The following is a 21,890-nucleotide window of genomic DNA, read 5'->3' as shown; positions in this document are numbered from 1 at the left end:
CTCCAACCGCCTCCGCGCAGGCGCCTCTGAGACCACGCCCACTAACTCCAGTTCTGGGCTCGCCCCACCCCTTTGGGGGAGCAACGCGCAGGCGTTCCCTGCAGCCACGCCCGCCTTCCTGATTTGACACCACCGCTAGTGGAAGGAATACGCAGGCGCCTTCGAGACGCGCCAGATCGTTCAACTCAAAACGCTCCCTTGAGCTTAGTACTACGCAGGCGCTAACTAGCCCCTTTGCCAGCTGCCCACCCCTTTCCAAGTGGCCACTAGGACACACCCGTGCGGCTAATACGCAAGCGCCACTTTTCCCGACTCGTGGTGGGCAGTTTCGTTACGCATGCGCGTGCGGCGGCGGGACACCACGGAATTTACTGCCGGAAGTTCGGCGGCCTTCGCCAAAGAGTGTGGGCTCGGCTAGCAAGCTAGAGGGGCTCGTTTCCGCCCCGCTACCGGGCGGGGGCGGCCATCTTAGATGCGTGCAATTAAGGGCTTTGGCGGGATTGGCTCAGCGTTTGGGCTGGTCCGCTGCTCCCCACCTACCAGGGTCGGATCCGGAGCCCTTCCCCGCGGGGCGGGGACCTCCAAACAACCGACTCCTTTCCAGGTGAAGGGTGACTTGGGTACGTCGGGGCTTTGCGCGAGCCTCCCCGCACCCTCCCATAGGACCCCAGGACAGACCCTGCGTCCTCGCTGACCCGCCCTAGGGTAGGAGACAGAGAATGGGAGGCTTCTCTAGACTTTTCTTCTACGCACCCCCCAAAAAAGTGGGGGGTGGTGAACGTTCTATGAGAGGCGGCCTTCCTTTCCCCACACCTGGGGCTCAGCACGCCAGTACCTTGTACACTCTGTGGTTGCGGCTTAACGGGACTGTGGCCAAGTCCCTTCTGTTTTTTTTCTAAGCTCAACCCACTGGGGAACTACTTTTGCGTCGTGCACAGAAAAGGGGAGCGTCCTAAATCCGCCTTGCTCGGGAGTGGCCCTGGAGAAAGGAGGAGGTGTGTCTTGGGGATGGGCTTTGCTTCCGCTGACGGAGCGGGGCGCTCCAGGAAAGCGCGAAATGAGAGCGGGTTGCTAAGCATTCTTCCTCTTTTTTGCCCCAGAAGAGTTTTGTGTTACGTACCAGGGACCGAAAAAAACTCACATTCATCTATAAACGTTGGGGAAAAAAGCTTATTAAGCGGGTGTACAGGGCAATCAGAATATTATATACTAAGGCTGCCTAAGCATTTTTACTTCCTTTTCCCTTCTCATAGCTGAAGAAACACTTAAATTCTGGAAATAGCGACTCAGTATCATGGCCAGCAGCCTTAATGAAGATCCAGAAGGAAGCAGAGTGGGTAACAACTATTAACTTATTGGTGAACTGAAATTCGTAATCATGGAGGTCAAAAGCATAAGCACTTTTTAATTAAATCAATGATTGAATTATCTTTTTTTTCTCGCTAGCTGATGTACTTAAGAAAGGCTCAAAATTCTAGGCAGGGATCATTCATTACTTTCCTTTTACACATGCTGTAATTGATTTGGCTTTAAATCAGATTGCAGGAAGGGGTGCCGGGAGAGGTAGTCGTGGGGGACACAAAATACAGAAAAATAACTTAGTATTTTTCTGTATCTAATAAAACTTTGTCTTTTCCTTTGCACATTTTTTAGATCACTTATGTGAAAGGAGACCTTTTTGCATGCCCTAAAACAGACTCTTTAGCCCACTGTATCAGTGAGGATTGTCGCATGGGCGCTGGGATAGCTGTCCTCTTCAAGAAGAAATTTGGAGGGGTGCAAGAACTTTTAAATCAACGTGAGTTTTGGAAAGCACTTACCTGGTTTGCCCTGGCTAGAGCACCTTTTAATCTGTTACACTTTAATAAACAAAATATGCAGATAAAGAGGGGATTTCTAAGAACCAAATGTTTTTAGATTTTCCTCCTCAAGAATGGCCTCTAGTTTGGACCTTTATCATTATCAAACCTGAACTCCTGTGAATGTTTTTAATCTCTTCCTCTTGTATCATAAAACTTTCTTGACGATATTACTGCACTTCTCTGAAACTTGAAATAACTCTGAGATGCTTAGTCTATAGGTTGGCATTCAAGATCCCCTCCTTGCCAATATTCTGCTTTTTCTTCAAAGAGGAATTTAGAAACCTCTTCTTCCTTATAGACCCCTCCCATCACTTTCTACGGGTGACTTTAAACCAGAAATGTGCACTAGAATCCTATGTAAAGCTTCTGAAACAGTTTCTCAGACCACATTCCAGGCTTAACAGACCCATTGTCCACAGTATTTCTTAGCCTTAGACAAAAGCAATTCTTACTGCTTTGTATTATTGTTATTTGTAATGATGATACCTTCTCTGGATTGAAAACTCCGTAATAATTCTTTTTTTCTATGTCTATATTCCTCTTCATGCTTTATACAGCTCTTTGTATGTAAAAAGATATTGAGTAAATACACATTTGGCAAGTAAAATCTATACATTATAAAACAATTTCAAGGCAACAGACAAAGTTTGTGGACAAATGAGGTTGTATTTGAAAGTAGTAGTGGGATCAAAGGTGGGTTGTGAGGAAACATGATTGTAAGAAAGCTGTAAGTTAAGGAATATAGTATTTGGGAATGCTGATAAAAAGCAGAGTGTTTATGGGAGACAATAGATCTTCCGTATTCCCTTCTTCGGTGTTGAAAATTATTTCTAGTTCTGAAGTAAACTCAGATCTGTAAAGATTTTAAAATCTTAGAGATCAGTGTTTGGTTTTCTTTTTCATTTCTACTATTAAATAACTTTTTCTTAGAAAAGAAATCTGGAGAAGTGGCTGTTCTGAAGAGAGATGGGCGATATATATATTACTTGGTAAGATGGGCCAATTCCTTTTTTTTTTCAGGGCCAATGCTTAATACATTTTAAGGATTTGTGAACAGATGGGCTGTACTACATTTGTGTTGATCATGATGGTCCATTCTAAACAACTAAGGATGTCAAAAAGCTTCTATCTTATGACAACTCCAGTCCAGTGATGGCGGCTACTTGGAGCACTGGGTTAGAAAGAAATGTGAGACTGCATCCCAGCTCTGTGGGGAAGTCCTGTGCCATTTACCATAGGCCTGTTCTAAGACTTGCAAAAGTTAGGAATGCCTGCCATACTATATTTCCTAGGCAGAGTGAGATAAAAACAATAATGTCTCAAGAGACAGATTTCTGAAAGGAGCTTTTCTCTTATTCCATGTCAACTAGCACACTGCTAGCAAGCGGGTGAATAAAAACAAAATAAAATAAGTACAGTCTCAAATAATACCTAGCTCCTCTCCTAACTATTGCCTGAATGTAGGGTTCTTCAACAGTCCAGGATGGCATTTGGTTCCTGAAAGGGGGTGACTTCTGTAGTGGTGGCAGTGGGTAACTTACAGCTAACCCACTACAAGCCTGATCTGGATGGCAAACTGAGTGGGGAGAGGTCCTAGCCCCTTTGAATTCTGTGCTTAAAGCTTATGTGGCTTCCAGTGTTTTAACTTTGGGACCCTACCAGTTTTTTCTGTTGCTTTATATAGAGAGACAAAAAGCAAGCAAGCACAGATTCTAAATAAATAGAGGCTTTTAGCAGGGAATTTGCAGGTGGTATGCGTTCTTCCCTGTTACAGATATGCAGCTTATCTCTTGGATGTGGCACAGAGACTTCACTTACCTGCTTAAAAATATTGACAATAGGCACCACTAGCTAATCTCATGGGTTTCCTAGGAAAAGGAAAGATTACTACGTGGCAGAGTCTGGGTTTCTCCGTCTCTATTTAGTGGATTTTCTTGAGGCTCTCCCATAAAAATGTGCTTTCTCTTTTACTTATCGGGATGTTGGGGGAATGTGATGACTTTTCTTTGGCTATCATTTTGGGATGATGAAAGTTTGAATTCTTTGTGTTCAGATTACAAAGAAAAGGGCTTCGCACAAGCCAACTTATGAAAACTTACAGAAGAGTTTAGAGGCAATGAAGTCTCATTGTCTGAAGAATGGAGTCACCGACCTCTCCATGCCCAGGCAAGGAAATCCATGGCCCTAAATGGAGATTTAATTGATTGGTGGGGTTTACTGTCTTACCCAAAGACAAATAAAAGCTTAACCCAAAATATAGATTTAAAGGTGGACAAAAGTCAAAATTTTGTAAAACCAGCAGTGAACCAGTTGTCTGGTCTTAGGCCAAGGCACAGCCATTTTCTAGCTTGAGTTGAATGAATCAGGACAATTACCTTGAAATATACATCTGCTTCAGCCTACTTAGCCTAGAGCGACTGTTGTTATTCAGCCACATTTGTTGAATTCTCAGCACCCTCTTGTTGAAGCTTGGCCTTTATTCCTGAAGCAATATGAGCTAAAGAATCAAGACTGAGCATTGGTGGTTTCCCTCTTGGACCACTTCCCATCTCCCAAACCTATTACTTTGTGTCAAGAAAGTTGTAAATTATCATTCCCTTTTATACTGCATGCTTCTTTTGGTCAGTATGGGTAACAGCCAGAGGATCTGTCCCTGATGTAACTTCTTAGACCTTAGGTATTGGGAACTGAAGGGAATGACATTGAGGGTTCAGTAGTCCCTTTACTTTCTTTTCAGGCAATGGGCCTCACCTCTTTTCTTCCTGTCACCCTGGTAGATTTGAGTCAATGCTGAGCATACATGCAATTTTGTCTCAAGCCCCACATTACTTTGTGGCCTCAATGTCCCTTTACACGGGTCTTTGATATAGTTATGATGTATGTGTCAGAAACTATTTTTTTATCACAATTCCTTATGGACTTAATTATCACATTCTGACATCAAATTAGCAATTTTAAGTCTCTTTTCCCTGGGGGGTTGAGGATCACTAGAGTAACACCTTGGGAGGTGCCAGGTAGTAGAGTTTTATGATTGAGTTTATTCTCACCAGGGTGTTGCAAAGACCTTACTCCTGGATTGCAACCATTTCACCATTTCCCAGCATTCCATCTTGACTTTCTTTTTTGCGGCTCCTGTGCCTCATTCCTCTTCTCCTTATTTTCGTTAACATTCTGTTACCATAAGTGCATTTTTAAAATACCAACCTTTCCCCATCCATCCACAGCCAATTTTAGTCAGCAGTCATAGAGGGATAATGAGTCTCCCATGTCATGACAGTTATACATTTCTAAATGTAGCATGAAATAGTTGGAAAGTGGTATTTTGTTAGGCAAACAGAAGTGATAGTTTTTGGATGTCAGAGCTGTCTAGGAATGGTCTTAGGTGACTCACAACAAGAATTGACTTCCAAACTTCTACCATGGTTGCCTATAAGGGTGTCAGACTAGGTTATTTGTTTTTATGCTTTGAGTGGATATAACTTGAAAGAGAGAAGGAGCAGTTTCCTAGACACTTTCATTGCCATCAATGGAGATATTTTGTCTTTTTCAGGATTGGATGTGGTCTTGATCGTCTGCAGTGGGAAAATGTATCTGCGATGATCGAGGAGGTATTTGAGGCAACAGACATCAAAATTACTGTGTACACACTCTGAACCAGTGAACGTTTTGGATGTTTCCATGTTCTCCTGTGTCATCTCTACTGAGCCATAGGACTGGGCAAACCTACCTTAAAATGGGCAGAGGAAAGTTTCATGAGAAGTAGTGTGTTTAACAAGACAGACTTTGGTTGCTGTATTAAAGTATTTGGACTATGACTGTGGAGGAGGGGTTGCTTAGGATATGTTGCTGTGTTTTTTTGAAAAAAAGTAAGGAGTAGGTGGCTTGATAATAGGCAGGGAAACCAGATTGTTGGGACTATGACCTTCTTCTCCAGTATGCTACCTTATTTGTTTGGCTGGCCGCTAGGTGGCAGCATTGATTCTATTTCTCTGCTTTTAAGAGAAATTTCAGGAAGGATGATCAGTTAGTTTGGCATTTTTTGTCGTTTGTGCACCTAACTTGGTGTTATCCTTCGCAGGGGAGAGTTTTTGTTTTAATTACAAAGTTAAATTCTACATTGTTAAGAAATTTGTGGTGATAAAAATGGAAAAATAAATACTTGGGGGGGGGGTTTAGTGAGGTTCTGTGTTTATGTGTGTTTGCTCTGGACGTGGGTAATGGAAGATTCACCTACAACTTAATTTCAAACAGTCATACAAAGAGTCCAAGTGGGAGGAGAAACAAAGTGAGAAATAAGAGATAAAACTGGACAAGTCAAAAGGCAGGTTTTTAGAATCTCCTCATGGTGAACTTTGCCCTCTTTTGTCCACTGCGTGGTTTCTGTGATTGAACCTGTATGAATTTAATCGTGAAAACAAGTGAAATAATATATGTTAAATGCCTGGCAGAGTTCTTAACACAGAGTAGTGACCCAATGAATCAGTGATTCTCAAAAATCCTTATGAACCTTCTTTAAAAAAATAAAGGCCACTTCCTCTCAAAAAATTCTCACATCTGTCATCCCAGCACTTTGAGAGGCTGAGACTGGAAGATGACTTGAGCCCAGGAGTTTGAGACCAACCTGGGTAACATAGTGAGACCCTGTCTCTACAAAAAAAAAAAAAAATTAAAAATTAACTGGGCATGGTGGTGCACATCTGTAGTTCCAGCTACTCTAGAGGTTGAGGCGGGAGGATGGCTTGAGCCCCGGAGGTTGAAGTTGCATTGAGCTGTGATTGTGCCACTGCATTCCAGTGTGGGCAATAGAGCAAGACCCTATCTGAAAAAAAAAAAAAAATGTGGTGGTGGAGTGGGATGGCCACTTTTGTATTTTTAACCTCCATAGAGGATTTGAATGTACAGCCAACTGGGGTCTAAATATTAGTCCTCATTTCTTCCGAAGCTGCAAGGACCAGTCCTCTGTTGTGGTTATGGTAGGAAAATAAAGTTCATGGATTTAGCCAATGGTTCAGTATCAGAGCTATTTGGGAAACTAGATGTTTTCTTTTTTTCCCCATTACTGTGGTGTTGAGAGTTAAAATGCCAGACTTGCTGTTGATTTTCTCCCTAGAGTGACTTTGGGTCTGTCACAGGACTTGCTGCTTTCCCAAGTATAAAAGAACAACTGTATTTTAGAAGGGGCTGGTTAAAACACCAGAAAAGTACTGATTAAATATGATCTTTGTACCTTAGACTGTGTTCTTATCACAAATCAGCCTGATAAGAGGCAACAGTTTCAAAAAAGTATTGCACTTTTGTATTTCTAGGTGGAACAGACAAATTCTTCATGTTGTTGGGGTAGGGGCAGTGGAGGGTCAAGTTCATTATCAAACTTTTAGATTGAGGCTTTTCTTGAAGCACTGCTTTTGTCCGCATAAAATTGAAGGGAAAAAGGAAGGAGAGATTGTCTAAATACAAAAATTTGAAAATGAGAGTGGGGGATAAGAAACTTACAGTATTTTGCTTAACTCTGCAATTACAGATGTTCCTCAACTTATGTTAGGGCTATGTCTGGGTAACCACATCTTAAGTTGAGTTCAGTTGAAGAGTATACTGAATGTGTATGGCTTTTGCACTGTTGTAAAGTCAAAGAATTGCAAGACAAACCATTGTAAATTGAATACCATCTGTAAACCTTAACACAAGTCAAAACATGGATTTTCTAGGCTTCCTTTACTTTTTTAAAGAGATTATGGTTATTTTTTTTTTTTTTTCCGTGGCGTTTGAGCCTTGATTCTTTAAACAGAACCTAGTCTCATCCAGGACTGGCTGTCAGTGGAATTCTGGGACTCAGCAGGAATGTGATAAAGCACTTTGTCATTTGCCGATAGTAGTCTTGGGTCAAATTCCGACGACTTATCACACTTGAAGCCTGGGGAAAGGAGGCATGTCCTGGTAATCAGGGTGAACACATTATTCCTGGAAACCTAGTTAGAGTTTGGCAGACACCCAGAAATTCACCTGTGAATTTTTGCTTCCACATAGGACTCAAACAAACCTTTAAAAAAAAAGAGAGACTTGACATCATCCTGCCATTACCGTCAAACATCATGTATTGAATACTTTTAAATGAGTGTATATCTGAACATTAAACTACTACTTTTCACCCACTCCTCTCTAACAAAGAAGCTAGTTGCTTTTTAACTGGCATTTGGGATGTGGCTACCATAGATTTCTCATGCTTTTTGTTCCACCTTCTGCTAGATTACTTGCCTTCAGAGAAGGGAAAGGCTTTCATTTGATTGTCATAAAAAGTCTGTATGGGAGAGTTATTCTACATTGTCTAGGCAAGTCCTGGTTTAACCACGGCTTGGTTCATATCCTGGGGTGTCCCTGTGTCTGGGACTGGCTCACTGGTCTGTGGCAACTTCCAAATGTTCGAGTTTCTTAAAAATCTGGCCACGGGAAAAACACCACTTCTTTTATTAATGTTGCTGTTTTTCTTTTTTTAAAAAATACCCAACTTAACATAAACTGCATATTTCAGAAATCTAAACCTTGGGTCTGAGGCTGTTTGTGTTAAGCAGCCCCCTTGGTTGAGCAATTAGGACCTTCAGTCCTATAGTTGACTGGAGCCCATGGATGGTTGCATTTCTCTCCTTGCAGGTCACTTTCATCCTTCCCAAGAGCAGCATTAGAGAGAGAGGCACAGCCTAAATGAATTACAGCATGAGAAGTATATTTCAAGTCCTCTAAGGGCCTTGTCCAGTATGATTGGTTGGTGTCAAATGTTGTCCAGCTCCAAATGATATTAGGAAGACAGGCATGTCCCAGATGGCTATACATGTCACTGCTGTCTCTTGGTGGCAACAGGAAGACCTTGGTAAAACAAACAAAACATTACTGAGAGCCCTGCTGACCCCCAACAATGACTCGTTTCTTTTTGAACTAAGGCTTCAGTGTGCCCTTCCCAACAAGTCCCTTAATTTCTCCTCCAGAGTTTCCTTTGGTTTCTGATTTACCCAGGATTGACTAAATCAGAAGCCAGTCTTTTGTTCATGTTTTGATGTAGTTTACACAGAAAAAGCCCCAGAAGAGATCTGCTTTAACTCTGGTCTTTTGACTAAATGTAGGATTAAATACTATTTTGTCATTTTTTTAAAAAAACAAAAGATGAAATAAGAAATGTGTAAAATAAGACACTTTATTTAACAAATGCTCATTTCTCAAGATTATTTTAAGTAAGCAGGGTTGTTCTTTTGGGCTTTTAGATTACAACTGTATCTCATGCCAGTTTTTTTTTTTTTTTTTTTTTTTTTAACTTGGTATATCTTAACCTTTCCCTTCAGAAACATGAGCAATTCAAATAGAAGACAGGGAAGCATGTTAATGGGTCCAGATAATATAGTTATATTTGATGAAAGGAGGGTTATAATTGAAGATGTCTAGTAATATTTCATTTAAAATGAATCTGACTTAGATACTTTTTCCTCAGTGATTTATTTCTTTTACTTCTGTTTAGATTAGTATAAGATACAACCCTCAATCCAAAATGTAAACATTTTAAATCTTCTTTGAAATGCTTAATTTTAATGAAAAAAAAAAATCACTGAAAAAAAAATTTAAAAAGCCCTAAGGACTTGCTAGTTAGGCAGCTGGGTCCTTGACTCTGAAAGATGTTTGAAAGGAAAGTATACTGGGATTAAATTTTAAGCTGCCGGTTAAGTCTGTAGAATCTATGTTGGGTTTATAATTACAGTGATAGTACATACACTAAGAACATCTTCAAGGAATTCTAAAAGTTAAATTTTATATTTTCAGAGGGCACCCTCAGAAATCTGTTTTGACTACTGTTCACCACTACCAAGTGTCTTATTTTATGTGAGCAGAGTACCACACAGTATACCCTACCATAGGCTCACTGACTTCACTGACTGAGTCCTGCTTTTTTAAAGAAATGGCTGAAAGTTGTATCTTCATGGGTTGGCAAATGCTCGGCTTGAGAATGATCAGGTGCCCATGCACATGTCTGATAGAAAACACCTGTCAGCATCAAGTCCTGGAACACTGATATTATTTCCTAAACGTGTCTATGAAGTGACATCTTCTCTTAAGCGTGTTAGGAGTGAGAAAGACGAAAAGTAAATTATCTTCATGGACGCATGTTGTTTTCATGTTTTAGTTATATGTGAGTTGTTGCAGAATTAAAGTTGGGTAAGAGTGTCATGAGGACCCCTCCTCTATTACTGGAAGATTTTGATCAGTAACTGAGACCTTGCAAAGGGGGCTTAGTCATAGCATTTCTGTAGGCACAAAGTCCATCAGACTAAATGCAAAAAAGGATAGTAAAGGATCGTTTAGCCCTCTTTCCTGAGGGTAATTGGCCTGTTTCTGTTAGAGTTTAATTTACCCTCAGCAAGGGGCCAAATTGGCCTTAATTGTGTCCTAATTATTTGCTTAAATAGCTAATCTTTCTCCTATCACCTCTTGATATCTGTGAGAGGTTACTTCTGAGCTGCTGCCTAATTTACAAACATCTTTTTTAACTCTTTAAATATTCCTGCATGGACTAGCTTGTTACTATATTATCCCCATTCCTGCATTCGACATCCTTCGTGAATTCTGCTGAGGTCTTCTCAACATAAGGAAAATGTTCTCGTATTATATTTTCACTCAGCAATTATTGGTCTCCTTCAAAGTGTAGCCATTTGTTTGAAAACATGAAAGCAGGTCTGGCTAAAAAAAAGTTAAATACCAGTCCATTTGGGGAATTTCAAAATTACCGTAAGTGAAAAAATTGCCCCTGAAGGACTAAAAAACGTTCATTAGAGAAAAATGGAATGGTAAGATTGCCAGTGGATATGGGAGCGGGACATCTAGAAGGTGTCTAGAGTTAGTAATCTCTGACATGTACATGGGGGCATACTCAGAGGATTTCAGTATCTTCTCTGCTGTGGTTCAGTAGCAGGTCCTTCTACCATCTCAGTCTTACCAAAGAAAGTCATCTTGTCTCATAAAAGTTTTAGGATTCCTGTCAACCTTGAGTATTCTAAGTTAGGGGAAAGTTACTTTGATACGAAAGTGTGGGAGGGAAAAGTTTAGAGAGGGATTCAGAGTAAGGAGACATGATGTTCTAAACTATTTTTACAACCAGTCAAAAGCAGAGAAATGAAACCCTTCCAAAGGAAAATCAGATGTATCACTCATTCTCCCTGACCTCACACCTTCTATTGGAGTTAACATCATAAAGTGATGGTGCCATGGCACCAGGAAAACTCACGTGAGGCCGAGCCCAGTTGCCCTACTTCAGGATGTCTGCCAGCTTCTCCTCGTAGTATAGGAAGTTCTCCTGAACGTCCTCCCAGGGCTGAAAGGCCTTGGATTCACCCTCTTCTTGCTCCACAAAATTCTGCCAGACGTATTCGAAGTCCTGGGGCTTCATGATGCGCAGTTTACAGCCAGCCTCCTTCAGCTTCTTCAGAGCAGCCTGGATCTCCGGCTCCTCCCACATGAAGAGTCGCCCCACCAGAATGAGCAGACGCAGGTTCTTGGTCTTGCTAAGGGTTTTGGTAATGCGGTCAGCGCACGCTGCACAGGGGCTGGAGGACACATACCAAGTGACATTGTACCGCACGGCTGGGTCGAAGGCTGGCAGGATGGTGTTGAAGAAAGCTTCCTCTGCATGGGCAGCCGCATGTTCATCCTCTAGGTATCCCCGAGATGCCTGCACTTGGCCCCCCTTGCCCTGTGCTTCAACCACATAGCAGAGGAAGGTCTTGTTCCTCCCGGAACTGTACTCCACATTCCGGAACTGGAATTTAAAGAAGTTGGCAGGCAGCCGTTCTCTGTAGGTCAAGGAGACAAAAGGACAGGAAAGAATGATAAGTTCTTGTTTCTAGAACCAGCCTAGAGTAGGTAGCTCTTCCAGATCAGTATTTCAGATATGCATTCACTCTTACTAGAAATAGGTCTTGCCTGTGGTAACATGAGTGACCAAAAAAAAAAAAAAAAGTATTAAAAAATCCAAAAGGGTTTTTCTGAAGGAGAGGAGAATTTGGATTGAGGTGTGCATTCTGGTCACCCTACTAGGAAGGGTCTCCAAACATTGTCTCCACCATCTCTCTTCCAGCACAACACACCCCTACATTTCTAAATCATTGAATCTTTAACCTGCCTATACCTTAGAATCACCTAGAAGACTTAAGATTAATGTTAATGCCTGGGCCTCATGCCAAACCAATTAAATCAGAACATGTAGAGAGTTGGTCTAAGCATCAGTATTTTTAAAAAGCTCTTTGGATGATTTCAATAAGTGGCCAGGTAAGTAGCAAGCATGTAAAATTTCTCAAGACAGAACAAGACAAACATTTTGCAGAACATTTTATGCTATCTTTTCTCTTCCTTGTAACTCCTGTAAATGGCATCTTGGCGTGAAATGGCCTAAAACTTGCAATACCATGCTCTCCTAGTGACTACTTCTCAAGTCTGTGTTAACTTTCAGGTAAAGGGATTGTCACATGGTAAGTGTCCAAGAAATTTTGTCTGTGAGGCCAGACTACTCAAGGGTATCTTGGGATAATTAAGCCTGTATTTAGTATTGAGTCACTTCAAAATCTTAAAGGACTTGGTGTCTGCCCTCCAGATGCTTATAATTTAGCAGCTAGATTGCAGCTGGACAGAGAAGATGTGAATGAAACAGCTGAGAACATTACAAGACTGCTAAAATTGAATAGGTACAGTAGGGGAAGTATTATGAAGGTTCTCGAAAGTATAGCCTTGATTCAGGAGGCAGTAGAGAATTGTTACAAGTTCTTGAGAAGAAAAACAATAAAAGTGATGTCCATGCAAGATTACTGTGGTGGCAATAGGCATATGGTGTGAAGCTGAGGAAAAGCCTCAAATTGAACAAGTCCAGTAGGTGTCTTAGGACACTAGACTTGGTGATGAATTGTGTGGGTGCCTTTGAGGAGGAGATGGATGGTTAGGAAATGAAAACAGCAGGATTTTTTTTTTTTCCAGAACATTCTACCATCAGATTTGTTTAAGTAGCATGATAGGTCTAAGTATCATATTTAACTATAGCGCGAAAAGGCCAGGAATTTTGAAAATTTTGGTAATAACAAGGAGAAGAAAAAAGTTGAAGATTGTTTTTACTTTTATGTGTATGTGTGTGTTTTTCTAAAACAGGCAAGATTTGTGCAAGTTTGCAGGCCAAAGAAAATGAAGTTTTAATAGGAGAGATGAAAAATGTCAGGAGAGGAGGAGATGAGTACCAGCTAGAAAGACTCAATGTTTTCCTTTTTAAAAATGTAATCTCTCTGGCTACCCCAAGAGATAGCTATGGCACCATTGATTCTACTATTGCCTATCTCCACCTCTTCTCTTTACGCAAAGAAGTCACCAGACTCCTTGGGCTGCAGGGGAATCCCTGGTATCCCAGGGCCTTGGCTGCCTAGGGATAAGCAGCAGATGCCAAAGATATGAGTAAACTTGACTTATTTCCCTGCAGGATTCCCTCACCCCCGCCCATCACCAAAATGTGTCCACCACCCAAGTTTCCATGTCCCTTGCTGTCAGGTTCGTTTTCCACTGTGGAGATGGATGTGTTTGAGGACCCAGCCCCAGGATTCCTTCAGGTACTATACTTAGCTCTCTAAGCCCCTCTGTGCCTAGTTGGAGGTGTTTATTGTTTACTTAACATTTTAGGAGAATGGATCGCCTGATGTTTCCCTGCTCCTCTTCTCAATCCCTGTTAGGCATTCACTTATAGTGAGTGCTCCCTAAAGGTACTCACCCTACTAGACCACTCCTGAACTTTACCAGTTGCCAAATGATCCCTTCAGTTCCTAGAGTGCCTTTTTGCTTTTGAGAAGCACAGAGCTTACCTTTCCTGCCCAAACTTGCTCTTCAAGCCCTTTTGCCCCCCTCCCCAAGTCTAATCCAGGGCCACCTATACGATGGATTGTCAGATGAAACCCTTGCAAGTATTCATGGCTACTCAAATAGCTTGGAGGCTTAAACAGAAGTTGCCGTGTGGTCCCTCTTTTCCTTCTGGAGCTCCCAAAAGCACAGCTCCAACTTTGCTCAGTATAGTTCAGCTGAAAGTATGAATTTAGGCCAGTGTGAATTTGGCCCAGCATGCAATTGCAAATTGGCTTGGATGGTTGTGAGGTGACTGTTTCTTTCTGCCCTTCTTAAGCTCTGACATTTTCCCCTTCTCCTCTTCCCTAGGCAAGAGGAGAAGACCCAGAGAAACTTGAAACCTCAGGGAGAGGAAGAAAGGTCATCTCTATAAATACCTGTTTCCGACCCCTCTGGCGAGCAGCCCTAGAATCTACTCTGTCCCTCAGCAGAGCCTTCTGGACTAGATGCCTCAGGAAAAGAAGTGCTTTCAAGGAGCAAAGGAAAGGCAGGGAAGGTTTGGTTCCTAGTCGTTCCCTTGGGCTTGCTCAGAGACTAAACTTGCTTGATTTCTGAATGGGTTTCTTGGTCTTCTAGAAGGAGCAAAAAGGTCAGATGAGATTCTTTAGGCCTCTCACATGCTGAAATAGCTAGGTCCTGGGGGAAAACCAGGAGAACAGAGGTAGTAGAGGTCTGGAATTTCTCCAGCGAGCTAGACAACATGGCCATCTCGGGCAATTTTGTAGACTCACAGAATAAATTAACACTATTATGCCCACTAGTGGAAGGAAGTAAATAATGACACCTGACTCGTTAAATAATCACCAGCAGGTTTTTTAAAGTAGCATGATAGGTCTAAGTATCATACTTAACTATAGTCCTTTACATTTAACCCAGAAAATATTTTACCAGTAAAGGTGTGTGTGTGTGTGTGGTGGTGGTGGGTTGGGGGTGGGGCTGGTGGTGGTGGTCAGGAGAGAGATGCTGGTAGTAGATTTCTTTCCCTGATCCAGTTACTTCCTCATACATAGAAATCGACAGCCTGATTTCTATTCCCTCTCCCCAGCCTCTAATAGCACCTTGTTAAGCACCATTTCCTTGTACTTTCTGCAAACAAGGCCAGTCACACTTCATCTACTTAGACCCAGGCTACTGGGCATTTCAATTCACTTGGGAGGAAACAGAGAGTCCAAATATCTATAAAAAAAAATGGGAAGATAATCTGCTTGATGGAGGGAGAAGGAATGTGAGTAAATGTAATACATTTTTCTCAGGTTCACGTTCAAAACATTTGAATTTTCTAAGCATAAATCTATACTGTGAAAAGAAGCAACCCAGAGGGCAGTTGAAGCTGGGCTGAGATTAAACATTTGCTCCAGAATAATCCATGAGTGGAAAAATCTACTCACAGGTTATTATGTGTTGACTTGTTTCAGCTTTCCCTCACTAGACCTACTGGTGACTGGCGTGAAAGAGGGAGGATTGCTGGTTTCACTGGCCTTCTGCTTTCTCAGAGCACTTTTCCAAGCAGATACCAAGGAGTAGGCATAATCAGAAAGAGTAGTAAGAGCAGGAGCAGAGTGTTCTAGCAGCCTGACTCCCTAGAACTGAGAAGGGAACTCCGGATTGTGGGACTGGATGGGATTTTGCCCAAGGGAAGCCCTGGACTTGTCTGTTTTCCCTGGGAGGCATGGTCTTTACACCTGAGCTTTGACCTGCTCCCAACCCACTGTGGAAGGCAGGTTGGTCAGAGTCAGTGAGTTGCCTTCTCTTCTTGATGACACACCACCCAGTGTGCTCCAGAGGCCAGGGTGAGGGTAAAGGGCTGTGTCTGGTGTTAACTGATGTCGAAGTCCCTTCACTCCTTATCTCACCCTTCTCCTCTGGACACTGCCTCTCTGTGTTCCTTACATGGCCAGAGTAAACTACTGGTAGCTAAAGAAGTGGTTGGAAGAAGAATCACTCTGTGTGCCATTTATCTTTGTTCCATAATAATCCCTTGGATAGGAGGTTCTGCTTTCTGTAGAAACATATACAACATAACTAGAGACAAAGCCAAGCTCACATCAAGGGTGTTGCCAGGCAGAATCACAGTCTCTTCTCACTGGGTTGGAAAGCTGGGGAGCAACCAGCTCTGGTGCCCCAGAGCTCCACTAAACATGCTGTGTCCAGAAGCAGGCATGAGCCAGGGGAATTCTTACCTAAGCCTCCTACTGCTGGATCTTCATACACCCTGAGCTGCTGTCTTCAAGAAACCCTCCCCCAGTTCACTCCCTGTCTTGTCTGACAGAGAGCCTAAAAACCACACAAGAGGTTCTTATTCATTAGGTCATTCATTTATTCAACAAATACGTATTGAGTACCTATCAGGAGCTTGGTGCTAAGGATAAGGCAGTGAAAAAGACAAAGTGCCATCCTCATAGAGGTTGAATACTAACGGGGGAAACGGGCAGTAAATGATCAACTCCTATTCAGTAAATATAAAAAGAATCCTCTCTGGTTTCTTGGATGCAGTGTGATGATTTGGAGTCAGACAGTCCTGGGGTTCACATCCTACTCCATCTACAAGCTTTGGCCATATGACTTAATCCCTCTGAGGTTTAGTTTCCTCACCTGAAAGAGTGAATAATCCAACTTCTAAGGTTTTGGACAACAGTAGACACTCAAAGCTAGTCTGGCACAGTGGCTCATGCCTGTAGTCCTAGCACTTTGGGAGGCTGAGGCATGAGGATTGCTTGAAGCCAGGAGTTTGAGACCAGCCTGGGCAACACAGTGAGAACCCATCTCTATAAAAAGATACAAAAATTAGCTGGACGTGGTAGCATTCACCTGTAGTCTTAGCTACTCAGGAGGCTGAGGCAGGAGGATCACCTGAGCCCGGGAGGTTGAGACGACAGTGAGCTGTGATTGCACCACTGCACTCCATCCTGGGCAACAGAGCAAGAAGCAATACCCCATCTCCAAAAAACAAAAAGGAAATTGATGTATGATACATATGATGCCTTCTCCAGGCGTCAAATTATATCCTTTGGAGCTCCATCTTAAGCATTACCAAACTCGATCCATTTTCCACTGCTCTTCTCACTTTCAGAGGTTTCTGGTTTTCAGTGGTGTGCTGGTAAGTGTAACGCTCAGCTCTCTGATAGAAGGAAGAATCCCTGATTTCTAAAGTTTGCTGATTTCCATAAGGTAAGTACTCCTATTATGGAGATTTCAAGCTCCCGAGGTGATATCACTGGATGCAGAGTTGGGAAGAGACTTGTGAACCAACAGGAGCTGGCTTCAGCACGCTATGGCAGTCTTAGGCCCTTTTCCAGAACATTCTACCATGTTACTGTTAATGTGCTCAGTTCCACTTTCTATCCTGAATGCCCTATTCAACCATGAACTGGACATCTCTCCTTCCTACCAGCTACCCCCTCCTCATGTCAGACTGTTTCCTGAAAAGCCACCTGCTCTTCTGCTAGTTTGTGGCCCAAATATAAGGAGCACTAAAGATCTTCCCTATTGGAGACCAGGCTAGAAAAGGAGCTGCTTTGGTGACCCCCTTGACTCCAAGAGGGAGTCATGGAGTGAATGCATCTCAAGAGGGAAGGAGAGGAAAACTGTTCCCTCACCCTGTCCCTGTACAGACCCAGCTGCACCTCTGGGCTATTTTAAGCCATCTGTTTACCCAGAGGAGCCCAGGAGACAGCTCTCCACAGCTGTTACTTGTGGCCAGGAAACACTCAGGGCTCTACCTCCCACCTGAACTGCTCACAGAATGCTCAGAACGCTGCCCCTTCTGTGCCTCTTTTTCTGAGCCTTGGGTCCTAAGAAGCCTCTGATCCTCTCTACTTCCCAGATGGAGATAATGTGGAGCTCTGGGAAACCTGGAACCCAGAATGAATAAGAGACCAGTAGAAAGGATACTTTGCTGGGAGTCAGAAGATGTGCCCAGTTCTGTGGTTTCGGACATATCATTCAGTCTCCCTGAGTGTCAGTTTCCCCCTCTGTAAAGTGACAATAATACATCTCCTTCTCCTACCTTGTGCTGAGTGTTGAATGGTCTCATGTTCATGAAACTATGTTGTGATTATAAAGCCCTGGACAAATAGAAGTTATATCAGGGGACTTAACCCTTCAGGATCCATTGCTCTGGGACCCCCAAAGCATGTTTAGCTCAACAAACAGTCTAATTCTGTTCTTGACCCACCTTGCCTCTGTGTTGGAATGCCACACAGAGTGTAGTGTGCACACGCGTGTGTGTATGACTAAGGATAGTGTGTACCAGCATGCTTGAGTGTTAGAAAAAGGCTCTCCTTCCATAAGAAAGCCACTGGAATTGAGGACTGTCCTGGCCAGGCTGCCCTAGGCTTTCCCTGTGTCTATATTAATCTGTGCCCAGCTGCTCCCTTAATCCTAGGATGAGGGTGAGATTAGTTGGGTGGGCATGGGCAAATGGAAGTTCAGGGGCTACTCTTGCCTCAGGAAATAGGATGCATTTTCCCTTAGGTTCTCTTGGAAATCAGAAAACATCTGAGCTGGAAGGGACCTTACTAGTATAGGTTCTTCATGTTGTAAGTGCTAAAACTGTGGCTGACTGGAAAATCACTTGCCAAGCTTGAAATATCAAGTCCAAATTGCCATTCAGGGCTTCCTTTCCCCCTTGAAAGCATCATGCCTCCTTTCTTCCTGAAACTTCTCTTAGTCTCGCACCCACTCTGCCTGTGGGCATTCCTGGAGACCCCATGAAGGAAACGTTTGGTTCAGGGAGGAAATGTGGCCTCATAGATTCCCTTTATTCTTTGCTCAGGATTTAGCAGGGTCTTCCACTACAGGAATAGAAAGGGAAGAGGAAGAAGCCTACTTAGTTTTCTTCCTGGAGATGGCATAATCTGGATAAGACAGAGGTACCCTGCACACAGCCCCCTCCTCGCAGTCTGTAGAACCTTTTCTTTGGGTCCCATTTCCTCTAGGCAATGCCTGAGCATGTTGGAACAGCTCCTGTGTCCATAAGCTCCTGGGCTGCGTTATCTGCATGTAATTTCCCTGTTTCTCTATGGGATAGCCCCTGAGGAGACTCAGAATAGATTTAATACGAAAAAAGCTGCTTCTGAGTCTTGGGAAAGGATGGATCTATCTTTCCTGTCTTGGGAGCTTCTACTCCAGGAAGAAGCTCTAAAGAAAGGGCTAGAGGCCTATGGCTAGAGGAGAGACCCACTCAGGAACAGAGAGAGAAGTTGAGGGGAAGGGGTGCTTTGACTGGAGCCACATATAGATGTGCCAGTCTCATCATCTGTCCTCACCAAACTCCCTGGGACTAAGCCTCTACCCAGAGAGGCAGGTGGCTGTCCCAATACCAGGAGGCCTGAAGGGTGGTTTTATTCTCTGGACTCTTGCCTCCAAGGAGCTCCTCCTACCTCTCCCTGATTAGAGAGCCCAAGGTGTCACCCTAAGAAGCCATGAGAATCTGCTGCTGGGTCCCCTACCACCCCTGCCGTGCCCACTGGTGCACTCTCACTGCTACAGGATTGTAGCTGGCCCTGACGCCTAATAAAATACCATCCTGAATTTCCACAGCCTACCCCAAGCCTGCACTCTTCTAGGGAGCAGAACCCTGGCCCACATCTGAGGCTTACCCTGTGACAATCTCAAAGGGTGGCAGCTCAATCAGCTCTTTCAGCTTCTCAGGGTCGTCCAGGTTCTCCAGATCCTCCCCATTCTGGGAGGCAGTCTCAGCGGCTGCAGCAGCCTCTTCCTTCTGGGCCATGGAGGGTCTGTGGCTCAGGAGTCACTGAGAGAAAGGAGAGGCAGGCAGATCTGGGCCAGGCTCTGGCGGCAGAGTCCCAAGCAGCTGTCAGCAGCTAAATCTGGCTGGGGATGACGGGAAAAGGACCCAGCAGGCCCGACTTCGTGCTCTCCCCACTTAGCCACAGGCTTTATAGCCAAGGCCTCCTGCCCCTCCCCCAGGCTCTCTCCCTCTATCTTTTTTTAATTGAGTGACGGCGGGTGCTGGGGTGGGGGAATGGAAAATCTGGCCATTAGTATCCCCTATTTATCAGTAGGCAAAGACAGGAACCTGGCAGGTGGGTATGGCTTGGCCTGCTCTCCTCTCCCTCTCCCTTTCAGCTCACCTCATATTCTCCCCTTTGTTTCCCACCCAACTTCCCTAGCTCCACTGGGGGAGAGTGTGGAAGGGGCCCCAGGGCAGGCATCTTGAGATTTAGGAGGGTGGCCTTCTGAGATATAAGCAGGAGGAGATGTGTGTTGAAAGGAGATGACTGCAAAAAGACCCAGGCCATTTCCTCTGGGGGAACATGGGTTTAGGAAAGGAGGGGCCTGGGAAGAGGTGGGATCAAAACTGACAATTTGGGGAGAAAGTGTGTGAGTTGTGACTCAAAAGCAGCGGGTGCTGATTTGCCTATACAAAGCCATAATGTAATGTCAAATTGATCAGGAGCCTCCCTGAGTAACAACAGCTGCCATTTACTTAGCTCAGAGATTTTGAAATAGGCCAGGCAGTGGGTTTAGGGGTTTAAATGAAATCAGATGTATGCTTGCCACAGCCGTGGGAGGCGATGTGTATTATCCCACGTTACAGGTAAACTGAGACTCACAGAAGTGTGCAGAGCCAGGATTAAAACGCAGTCCTTTGTACTTCAGGCCAAATATTCAACCTCCATGCTATGTGGCCTCACAGTCAGTCTTTTATTCATCTTAACAAATACTTATTGAGCATCTACTCTATGCCAGGTGCTGTTTCAGGTACAGGGAATATGGCAAAAGAACAAAGCAAATGAAAATCCCTGCTGTGACGATTTGTGGAGCTTGAGGGACTGGACAACAAATAAGTATAATACATCATCTATTTGGTGCCGATAAGTGCCAAGGAGAAAACACAGGAAATGGAAACAGGAAGTGCTAAGAGGTGGGGTTACATCCTTATAGGATGGCCAGGGTGAAGGACTTTGAAAAGGAGACAATTGAAGAAGGTGTTAAGGAGGTAAGGGAACTAATCATTTGGATATATAAGAGGAAAGCATTCCAAGGAAGGGAACAATGTGAGCAAAGGCTCTGAGAAGGGAGCCTTCCTGAGGTGTTTGAGGAACTAGTGAGGACATCTGGATGACTGGAGAGTTCTAAGAGATCAAACCAAAGAGATAACAAGGGTTAAAGGGACCGGGGCCTTATGGGCTGTCATAAGTACCTTGCTTTTTCTCTGAGTGAGGTGGGAAGCCTTTGTCTCTGAACAGATGAGACAGGTGGTCTGAGCACTTGGGAAGAGCAGAGGCAGGGGACCAATGAGAAACCTACTGAGGCCAAAGAGAGATGATGGGGTCTCCTAGAAAAGACCCTGAGCTGGAACAGCAGCAGAGGATGGCTAGATGATTTTTGCAGCTCTCATGATGGGTACTTAGCAGGGGCAAAAGTCTTTGTGTTTAGAGCAGTGCAAACCCTCTAGGCCATTCTCAGGGAAGCAGAAGGAAGGGGTCGGGGTCACTTGTAGGTGAAAAATGAGGAACCTAAGAACACTAGGGAATGGATCTGAAAACAGCTCCAAATGGGTTTGGCTGGTGGAGATGAGAGGGTAGGGCACCCTTTAGAGGGTCTGACTAGAGAAGAGGAGTCAAGATGGCTTGGAAGATTTGGGCTCCCTCCTCCAGAGAGTGAGCAGCAGAGTGCTCTGTTAGTGTGATGCCCAGCATTTTGTTTGCCAGGGATGCTCATGGTTTCTTCCTGTTGTCCAGACATAATTACTAATAGCACCCCTTTACTCCCAAAGGTGTCCCGCTGTGAACAATAAATTATATGGTCCCCTACCTTTTGGATTTACTACTAAAAGCATTTTTTTTTTTTTTTTTTTTTTTTGAGATGGAGTCTCACTTTGTTGCCAGACTGGAGTGCAGTGGCACGATCTTGGCTCACTGCAACCTCCGCCTCCTGGGTTCCAGCAATTCTCCTGCCTCAGCCTCCCAAGTAGCTGGGACTACTGGTGCGTGCCACCACGCCCGGCTAATTTTTGTGATTTTAGTAGAAACAGGGTTTCACCTGTGTTTCACCGTGTTGGCCGGGATGGTCTCCATCTCTTGACCTCGTGATCTGCCTGACTCGGCTTCCCAAAGTGCTGGGCGGCATGAGCCACCGCGCCTGGCCACTGAAAGCATT

General features: G+C 43.8%; 2 protein-coding genes across 9 annotated transcripts; one reads left to right on the top strand and one right to left on the bottom strand.

Moving 5' to 3' along the window:
- The first annotated feature begins 279 nt into the window (after window positions 1–279).
- OARD1 (O-acyl-ADP-ribose deacylase 1) lies at window positions 280–8,045 on the top strand. 8 transcript variants are annotated; one of them, XM_030928431.1, is made up of 6 exons: window positions 280–604; window positions 1,254–1,337; window positions 1,654–1,798; window positions 2,793–2,851; window positions 3,916–4,028; window positions 5,413–6,358. In XM_030928431.1, exons 1-6 carry the CDS (start codon window positions 473–475, stop codon window positions 5,513–5,515), a joined length of 636 nt encoding a protein of 211 aa, XP_030784291.1. In that variant the 5' UTR covers window positions 280–472; the 3' UTR covers window positions 5,516–6,358. The 8 variants fall into 8 exon arrangements, with proteins under 8 accessions (XP_030784291.1, XP_030784293.1, XP_010388051.1 ...); XM_030928433.1 differs by having other exon boundaries at window positions 318–620; XM_010389749.2 differs by having other exon boundaries at window positions 330–620; window positions 1,254–1,333.
- APOBEC2 (apolipoprotein B mRNA editing enzyme catalytic subunit 2) lies at window positions 7,556–19,639 on the bottom strand. The gene is made up of 3 exons (XM_010389748.2): window positions 19,364–19,639; window positions 11,122–11,686; window positions 7,556–8,720 (listed from the first exon to the last, which is right to left on the bottom strand). The coding sequence occupies exons 1-2, from the start codon at window positions 19,492–19,494 to the stop codon at window positions 11,143–11,145; spliced, it is 675 nt and encodes a 224-aa protein (XP_010388050.1). The 5' UTR covers window positions 19,495–19,639; the 3' UTR covers window positions 7,556–8,720; window positions 11,122–11,142.
- Between the last annotated feature and the right edge of the window lie 2,251 nt (window positions 19,640–21,890).

The sequence above is a fragment of the Rhinopithecus roxellana genome, chromosome 4 (assembly GCF_007565055.1).
Source record: "Rhinopithecus roxellana isolate Shanxi Qingling chromosome 4, ASM756505v1, whole genome shotgun sequence".
Lineage (NCBI taxonomy): Eukaryota > Metazoa > Chordata > Mammalia > Primates > Cercopithecidae > Rhinopithecus > Rhinopithecus roxellana.
This window is presented reverse-complemented; position numbering and strand designations above follow the sequence as displayed.